This window comes from Blastomyces dermatitidis (assembly GCF_000003525.1).
Source record: "Blastomyces dermatitidis ER-3 genomic scaffold supercont1.5, whole genome shotgun sequence".
NCBI lineage: Eukaryota > Fungi > Ascomycota > Eurotiomycetes > Onygenales > Ajellomycetaceae > Blastomyces > Blastomyces dermatitidis.
Window position 1 is genome coordinate 816,840 of NW_025544778.1, and position 9,439 is coordinate 826,278.

Genomic DNA, 9,439 nt, shown 5'->3' on the forward strand with positions numbered 1-9,439 from the left:
AGCTTCTGAGATAAGAAAGTTCTTACAGTTCTCTCTTCTTAATAATCTTTTCATTCTCTGTTTATAGAATGACTTCTTCTTATTTTCATTCTTCAGTATATCTGTAAGAGTTAAGAAGATTCTCATAAATACAAAGATAAATCATCTATAGAAATTCACAAAGCTCAGAAAGATCTGAATCTTATAAGTACTAGTTAACTTCAGTTATAATAGAATAGTCTCAATCTATGAAGATTTCATCTGAATATCATCTATAATAATTACATATTCTAGAAAATTAATCTGACAGATACTGAAGTTGTACTTTATAAGCTTAATATACAGTTCTGTCTCATCTAAGATCTTTAACATACTTTGTATATACTCAGTGTGTTCTTTCTTCTTTATGAAGTACATCATCACATCATTCAGATATATTATTATGAAGATATTCAGATATATATGAAGTATTTTATTGATGAAAGACTGGAATACTGTAGAGATATTAGTCAGATCAAAAGACATCACTAGATATTTAAACAATCTCAGTGCAGTTCTAAAGACAGTCTTTCATTTATTCTCAGACTGTATTCACAGCTGTGTATATATATTAATCACATTCAGTTATGTGAATATAACAGCTTCTATGAGACAGTTGATCACATTCTCAATCAGAGACAGAGAATAGTGACTCTTTATTATCTTAAAGTTCAGATTATAATAATCTACATATAATCTGAGATCTTTATTCTTCTTCTTCATAAATATCACAGAGACTTCTGTGAAGATCTGTGAAGATTGAATAAAGTTATTCTTCAGATTCTTCTTTATATAGGTTCACAAGACCTCTGTCTTATAGTAGAAGAGCTTATAGATTGATTCTCAGAAGAGTTTCTATTCTTCTATTAAATCTATTATCAGATTCTTCTCACAGTGAGAAAGAAGCTCAGCTGTCTTTACTGAGCTAAATATCTCTATGAGATCTCAGTATTTCTCTGATATCTGAAGCTCAGTTTTCATAATCATGAGATTCTCAGACACTTACAAAGTCATTATATAAATGAGCTTATCTTCTCTAATTAACTCTGCAGCATCAACTGATTCTATCTCTGTAAGTGAGTCTGTCAATACTGATTGAAAGTATAAATCTGACTCATAGACAGCTATGTGTGAATTGTGTCTTTGAAGTTATACAAGTCTCAAGTACATATTATCTGTGATGTCTGTGATAATCACAGTTTCTGCAAATCTTCTTCAGATTTCAGAGAGATCTTACAATTCAAAGATGACTCTTATGAGTCTCTCAGCTCTCAGATCTGAGTTCTCACACTCTGCTTATTATAAGAGCAGATTCTCAGTCTTCATCTTTCAGCTCATTCACTTCACAAGCTTTAGAAACATCACAGTGATCTGAGATTCTGAGTTCATTAATACTTTTCATACTTGTGAGACAGCAGTACTGCGGTGCAGTCTCTTTCTATAAGTAAGTATTTTCATTAGAGAAGCAACAGATTCAGATATCAGCTTCAAGACTCTTAAGAAGACTGTTACTAACTCTATTCATAACTTCTCAAATTTCTATTTTAATTTATCTGAACAGTTTACACAGAGATATTCTGATTTAGAATAGATAAAGCAGAGTTTCTTCTTCTTAATCTCTCTATTATACACTCTGTTTACAGAAGCTTATGAGACTCTCTCTTTCTACTCAGCAGTCAGATGCAAATCTCTCTGTATCTTATCATCTTTTTCTGACAAATCTGTTCTCTGTTATTCTGACTCTTGCAGAGCTGATTGATAATTCACTCTCTACAGATCTGTAACTCTCACAGTGATCTGTAAGTGATAAATGAGAGTCATCAGTTTCTTCAGAGTCAAAAGCTTAAAGTCTTACTCAATGAGCTTGTTCTGCATGTCTTTATTCAGTCTCTTTATAAATATCATCATTCAGATCTTGTTTCAGAGCCCTGTTTTCACAGATCTCAATTCACATCACAATTTCATGAAGTGCTGTGAGTAGTCTTCATCAGATTTCTTGCCTCTTTTTCTAATATTAATGATCACAGCTCAGATGTTCTCTGTTCAGCTTACAGAGTTTCTTAACTTATTCTTTAGATAGATTTTAAGAACAGATTATCAGAATCTCTTATAATCATTCTCTAGATAATTCAGCCAGTTCTTGACTTCAGTGTAATAGAGGTCTGTTATTATATAGATGACAGCTTCTTCATCTTTCATGTCACACAGCTGAGCTTGTGAGTCAATTTCAAATACAAACTTGTAAAAGCTTTTATAGATTATGATTTAATAAGTGATCTTAAGTGATCACAGCTTAAGAAAGTTTCTTTTCAGTTTGCAGATATCTCTGAAGATCATGTCTAGACACTCAGTTTAAGAGTGTTTACAGATAGTAAGCATTTCTTGTAGAAAAATAGCTTGATTCTGTAGAAGATACTCAAGAATGTTCTTCACTGAGATTAGTTTATTTATGAGTTTAAAGAGTTTCTCTGTCACAGATGCAGAGAATGATGTTCTGTGAGTGATTGATAAGTTCTCTAAGACTTCTTTCATGAGAATTATTCATGATTCAGGTGACTGCTCCTGAGTGTCTGCAGTAGAGTTCACAGAGATTGAAGTATATAAGTTTCTAGTTCTTTCAGTTATAACAGGCAGTTGCTGACTGACTGAGCTTGAAATGTAAGAATAGATACTCACAGGCAATTATTCAGATGTTTACAGCTTGATGTGATATGTACTGTTAACTACTAGAGGTATTCACAGTAGAAAGATAAAATGTAGAAATCAAATGTATAATAGCATTCAAGCTGAGTTATGAATAGTATTCGTGAACTCCAGTCTATATAGTTGTGTGTAGTCAAGGGCCGCTAGCTCTATTGATTACATGAGAGATAGGAATAGAGGTAAAGAATTCGCGAGAAGCGGGATTTCTTACACTAGAATATACAGAAGCTCTCTATCTAAAATCTTTATTTAGACACAACTTAATAACTTGTATATACAAGGAATTCAGTTACTTAGAAAGCTCTGAACTCATGAGTGTACTTAAATCAAGAGCATACTGGCCAAGTATAACTGAGAACATTCAGATGTATGCTTAGACTGGCCGCTGAGACCATGAATTTCACATTTGGTCTCATTTGGTCTGGTCTCATACATTTCTTGGCGTGAATCCCGCTGGGACTAATCATTAAATAAACATGTAAAGTGACTATATATCAGATCTCAAAATGGAACCATGACTTGAAAAAAATGAGAAAGTGGTCTCATTTGGTCTCATTTAGTCTCATTCTTGGCATAAAGTTACTATTTTTAGACATTTTAAGGTTTTTTTTAGACTATTTTTAATTTTTTAAAAAGTAACGCTTTTTAGTAACGCTCAAATGAGATTTAAAGTCATTTAAAGCAATAAAAATAATTTAAATTGAGAAGTGGAAATCATGGTCCCATTTGGAAAATGTGACAAGAGTAGACAGTAAGTCCCACTGAGACAGTATGAGACTACTATCTAATGTTAGAACCGTGTAATGAGATCTGTCGAATTGGCAATGAGACTATCAAAAATTCTGGTCCTGGTCTCAGACACGGTCACACGGTCAGTCTATATATGCTTACAAGTGCCTGAATTATCAGATTGTGAAAGAATCTAAGAAAGAGTTAGAATGTGAGAAAGTATAATATTAGATAAAGTATATAATACAACTGTTCAAATGATGAAGAATGAATCTTATAGATATATTACTGCAAATATTAAATGAAAATTGATGAATAATCACTGCTATTGATTATACTACTGACTGATCAGTTATGAAAGCAGTTTCAGAGATAATAGAGAAGATAATAGTAAAGTTTCTATATAATGAGATCTATATTAACTATGAAATACTGTGTGAGATTCTGACTGATAACAGTGCAAATCTCATAGAAGAAGCAGTAAAGCATTTCATAAGTCAGTTATAGACAAGATATTATAGAACAATGTTATATCACTCACAGATAAATAGAAAAGTGAAACACTTGAATAAAATCTTGAATAACATACTGATGAAATATCTAGTAAGCAAGTCTACAAGATTATAAGATGAATATCTCAGTCAGATGCTATTAGTTATGTGTAGACTAGCCGGCGGGACCATGAATTTCACATTTGATCCCATTTGGTCTGGTCCCATACATTTCTTGGCGTGAGTCCCACCAGGACCAAGCCTCAAAAAAATCTGAAAATGGACCATTTCTGAGAGAAATGGTGTGAAAAATGACCAGATTTAATTCAAGAACAGTGAAATGAGAGTAATTTTCCAGGATAAACTGTAAAAGATGATCATTCTTTCAAAATCAGAATGAGACTGAGACTGAAGATCAAAATCAGTCTCATTCAGTTCATTCAGTGATTGCTTATATAATCAGAATTTGGTAACAATTATTGATAATGCTCATGAAACAACTAAATACATTCTTGTACAAGTTTATTCTTCACTTTCTCATGAAAACTACACTTCTCTGATATACTGTGATCAGAGGTATTAAACTATCTGATAATTCCATGTTTTACAATCATGAGTTTCTTGATTATTTCTCCTTGTAATTGTTCTCAGCAATAGTGATAAATATCTCAACTTGAGTTGAACTTTCACTTCATTTCCATCTCTGTCAATGGAATTGTCAGAATATCACACATCATCAGTGCAACAGTTGAATATATACTCTCAACAATTTTTTATAACTCTAGAATTGATTTAGTGTGTAAATTTGTCAGATCATCTTGAAGATAGTGATCAAATTCAGTTTTACAAGCATGTAGTTTTGCCTGATTTTCAGTTGTAATCAATGTATGTAAGTCCTGTTTCAAAGTTAGTATTATAGTTCTATGTGATATGAAGTGTTATCAAAGATTGTTACTTACTAGAGAATTGTATTCCACTGTCTTCACATCTCAAACATCTGCTTGTTCAAATCTCTGATAGTTAGCATTGTAGTAGTCTCAGACTAATTTGACATATAAGTCTTATTCCTTCTCTGTCCAATCTTGAGAAGTGTAGATGTTAACTCAATGAGAGAGATCTAGTAGAGCTACTACAGCATAGTACTCTGTAAAAGATTGTTTCATTTTGCTGTAGTAATATGCCAGTTTATTCCTTGCAGCAATAATAGCCTGTGTTATAGCATCATCTCAGACTGAATTTCTTTTTAAGTGATTCAACTGCTTCTCAAGATGAGTAAATAAACTGTTATACACTCATCAGACTGACTGCAGCATTGATGTATGAGTGATTGAGACTGTCTTTGTTATCTTATAAAACTGAAACAGTAAATCAATCACATATTTCAACTGAGTTCACTTCATATCAGAAAGTTTCAATATCTGGATCTTTTCTCAATCAGAGTGTTGCACTCAATGATCAATCATCTGATACAATTGAAGAGCCTGAACAGTCATCTCATATGTTGAACTTCATCATGTTCTAACATTCTGTATCATATTCAGTGATGTGACTGATTTGTTTATTTGTTGAATATCATGGAATCATTGTTGTTATTTAGAAGAGGTACAAATTGCATTAGCAATGTTTCAAATCTATGATATTTAAATTATTAGTCAATCTATTCAAAATTAACAGTAGTGTTATCAAAAAGCATTATCAAAAAGCAATATCAAAAAGTATTGTCAAAAAACATTATCTTTTGCAAAGTGAATGCAAAAGTTACTTGAGTAATCATTTTCATCTCATTCTCATTTCAAGAACCAGCTATCTTATTATTCTTTGTCTCAATGTTAAGATTCTTTACCAGTGTTTGCATCACAAGTTGAACCATATGAGCAATGCAGAGAATATGACCTTGTTTATCATTTCAGAAATGCAAAGCCAATTTTTGCTCCAAGCTCTTCATTATAGTGTAGTTATTCACAGTATTGTCAGTTGTAATTGTAAGAAGACTGGGACTAATATCTCAATAGTCATTTTTAATCACAGTCATTAATATCTCTGTCATATAATTCTCAGTATGACTACTGATCAATGATTCAAATTCAATTAATGTCTCTCAATAAGTCCAGTTCTCATCAATGTAATAACATGTAACTCTCATAAATGCAAGATTGTTTGTACTAGTTCATGCATTCACTGTGAGAGACACTCTTCAATGATTCTTCAACTCTGATTCTAGATGTTGTATATTGACTTTGTAGTGTGTCTCAAGGTTGAACTGAAGACAGAATTGATGTGAAATATGAAGATTTAAATTAAGCATTTGAAGAAGTGTTCAGAATTCAGAGTTTTCAATTGATTGAAGAGAAAGATTCAGAGATATACACATGTGAAGTAATTGTTCACAGAAGTTATCAGATGAGAGTTGTGAAATCAGAGTACTGATACAGAATTGTTTTCACATGATTTTCTTCAAATTAGAAAGTTAGTGTTACTAAAAATTGTTATCTGATAGAGTAACTTACCAGCTCAGTAGTAATTTTCTGATTATTTTTCTTTTATTGTCTGCATTCTGATGACTTCAGATGTCAGAAAATTCCTTCAGAGTTATGATCAGTTCATGATAAATGTTTCTGAATAAAGTTGCAGTGATTGCAGTAAAGAGATGACTCTTCAGTAATCTGTAATATAATCTGTTGATAATTATTTCATAGTTCATCTTGATATTTATGTTGAGTTTTTCATAAATTTCATGGCCTGAAATCAGATGTGAAGAATAAAGTAATCATTTATCATGATTGAAAGAGAGCATTCTGTGTTGAATTGTAAATAACATAGACTTTATGATTCATAGTGATTTCTTGAAGAGTTTGTGAATCTTCAATAGAAGTAAAAGAAGTGAAAGAAGTGAATTCAGAAGACATGATAATAATTTGAGAAAGATAATAATTTATTTTCAATAACTGATCACTGATGTGTGTAAGAAGAATTAATATAAGAGAAAATAATCTTGTTTCTTAGCTTAGTTATAATTTTAGTACTAACTCAGATTGAATATCATTGATGTATAAAAGTAAATAAATAATCTTGATTAATCTCTGTCATATTTCTTGAAATATATTAATATTGTGAAAGAGAGTGTTATCAAATTGTATTATCAGATGATATCATTAAAAATATATTAATATTATAAATATTAATGTTGAAAAAATGTTGATACTTATACATTATAGTGATTTGTGAATCATGATAGTTAAATATATATATATATATATATCATTCCTGACTTGATTACAACTTGTACAATAATTTTTGAAAACTCAAAATCAATTTTAATTATTAATAATTAAAAACTTAAACTTATAACTAACTAATATAAAAAGAAAAAAATCTACTTCTTCTCTTTCTCATTCTTCTTATCATTCTTCATAATTCACTTCTCATTCTTCTTCTTCTTCTTCTTCTTCTTCTTCTCCTTCTTCTCATCTGAGATGATAATCATCTCAAAATCTCTCTCTGCTGTCTTCTCAGAGAAGAGTTCTCACTGCTCTCTCTCAGCCAGGTCAACCTGTACTTCAAAATCCTGCATTTTCTAATCTGCTGCCTCAGGTTCCACTTCAGCAGTAAGCAGATTAGCATGCTCAGAGAGCAGAGCTGTCTCCTCAATGTCCTGAATCATGAAGCGCATTCAAGACCTGAACAAGGCCTTAATCCCCTTCTTCTCTGTCAGCTCCTGCTAATCAATTAGAGAACAGAAGTGTTATCAAAAATTGTTATCTCTCAATAAAAACTTACCAGTTTTGACTTCTTTGTCTCTCACTTCAATACCTTCTCAATCTCCTTCTACTGCTGCTTATTTACAGTAACACTCTTCTTCTCCCTCTCTCTCTTTATCTTGATCTCAAATCATTCTCAGAACTTCTCCTGATCTCACTGCTGCTGTATGAGACTCTTCACTATCTTCTTTTTCAATCTCTCACAGACAGTGTCATCTGCATTATTCCTATACTTAGTTCAGTCTAAATCTATCAGAAGTATTACTTAAAATCATTATCATTCTACTCTCTTGCAGAGCCTCTTCAAGGCATTATAACATGTCTTGTGATCTGTCTTCTCTTGCTTGAACACCTTCTTCTTCTCTCTCTTCAATCTGTGACAGCGCTCACGCGCCTTGATGGTCCGCAGGACCGCAGAATATTTGAAGAGGAATGACATGATTAGTTTTGATGAGTGTTGAGAGAGAGTGAAAGCAGGCAATGATATGATAATAATAATGATGATAATGATGATGATAATGATGATGATAATGATAATGATGATGATGATGATGATGATGATGATAATGATGATGATGATAATGATGATGATGATGAAAGAGAGAGTGCATCAGAATATATTATTGACTTATCAAACATAAAGAGACAAAGAAACTATTAACAGCTTTCAGAGATGTACAGAAACAGCTACAGTGTTGTATAGTAACATTATCTTCATTCAATGCATGCACTATTGATATTCTTTATATGCATTTATCATATAATCTATATCAGAGATACATGCAGAAAACAGATCTTTGTTGCTAGAGAGAATGATTGCAGCAATTCTCTGTTTTTATATTATAAAGATAAGTTATTCTCATTTCTTTCTTCTCTCTTTTCTCTTCTTCTTCAACTCACCACTAAGTTCAAGCTGGTATGAAAACTATTAAAACACTCATAGAAACCCTCAAATTGAAGAGTATAAACTAATTAAATTTTAAATACAGATGAATCAAAATAATTTAATAATACTAATTATTCATCCCTCTCTCAATAAAACAACAGTCATGTCTTCCCTCTCCCTCTCAAATGAAACATGGCTCGTGAAAAGCAAGTACCACACCAGGCCATAATGACCAACACAGCCCCAGCACACAGGACTGCATACATGCAGCGCATGCTGGACTGAGAGACTGTGTGAATTGCAAACTGACAGCAGCATCTCAGAGAGAGCTGTGTGGTGTGAGAAAGCCACAACTCTCAGCCACATGCGCAGAGAGTGAATCACCACAGTAAGTGTATATGCATTGCATGAAAGTAACACTTTTTGATAATACTCAGTCTCTGATATTATGAAAATAGAGTCTCTCTGTGAGATCTGTTTTTATCAGAAGTCAGAAAATCTTATATTTCTCAAGATCATCTTCGCGCGCCTTGTCCATGAAATTGATGAGGAAAATCATTGATTTCAGTATTCTGTCCTTGATGTCATTCAAGTGACAGCAGAGTTCACTCTGGTCACACTTTTTAAGTGTATGTTTTCTAATTATTCACATTTATACAGATATATACTGATTATTTATTAGATGATATTAAGACAATGACTCATTGCAGTCATGTTATTCTCACTGTGAGAAATACACAGTTGATGATGAACATTGTGAAGACTCTGAGAAGTGAGTATTTTGAGAATGCTGCAGCTCTGTGATCTTGATTTTTTTTGTTTTTATTTTTTGTTTTTTTCTTTTCCTTTTCTTT

General features: G+C 32.0%; 1 protein-coding gene across 1 annotated transcript; it reads right to left on the reverse strand.

The window, feature by feature from the left end:
- Positions 1–7,976: 7,976 nt before the first annotated feature.
- Positions 7,977–8,138, reverse strand: BDCG_17020 (uncharacterized protein; the record flags this gene model as incomplete). Its single annotated transcript, XM_045426187.1, has 1 exon — positions 7,977–8,138. The coding sequence occupies one exon, from the start codon at positions 8,136–8,138 to the stop codon at positions 7,977–7,979; it is 162 nt and encodes a 53-aa protein (XP_045281024.1).
- Between the last annotated feature and the right edge of the window lie 1,301 nt (positions 8,139–9,439).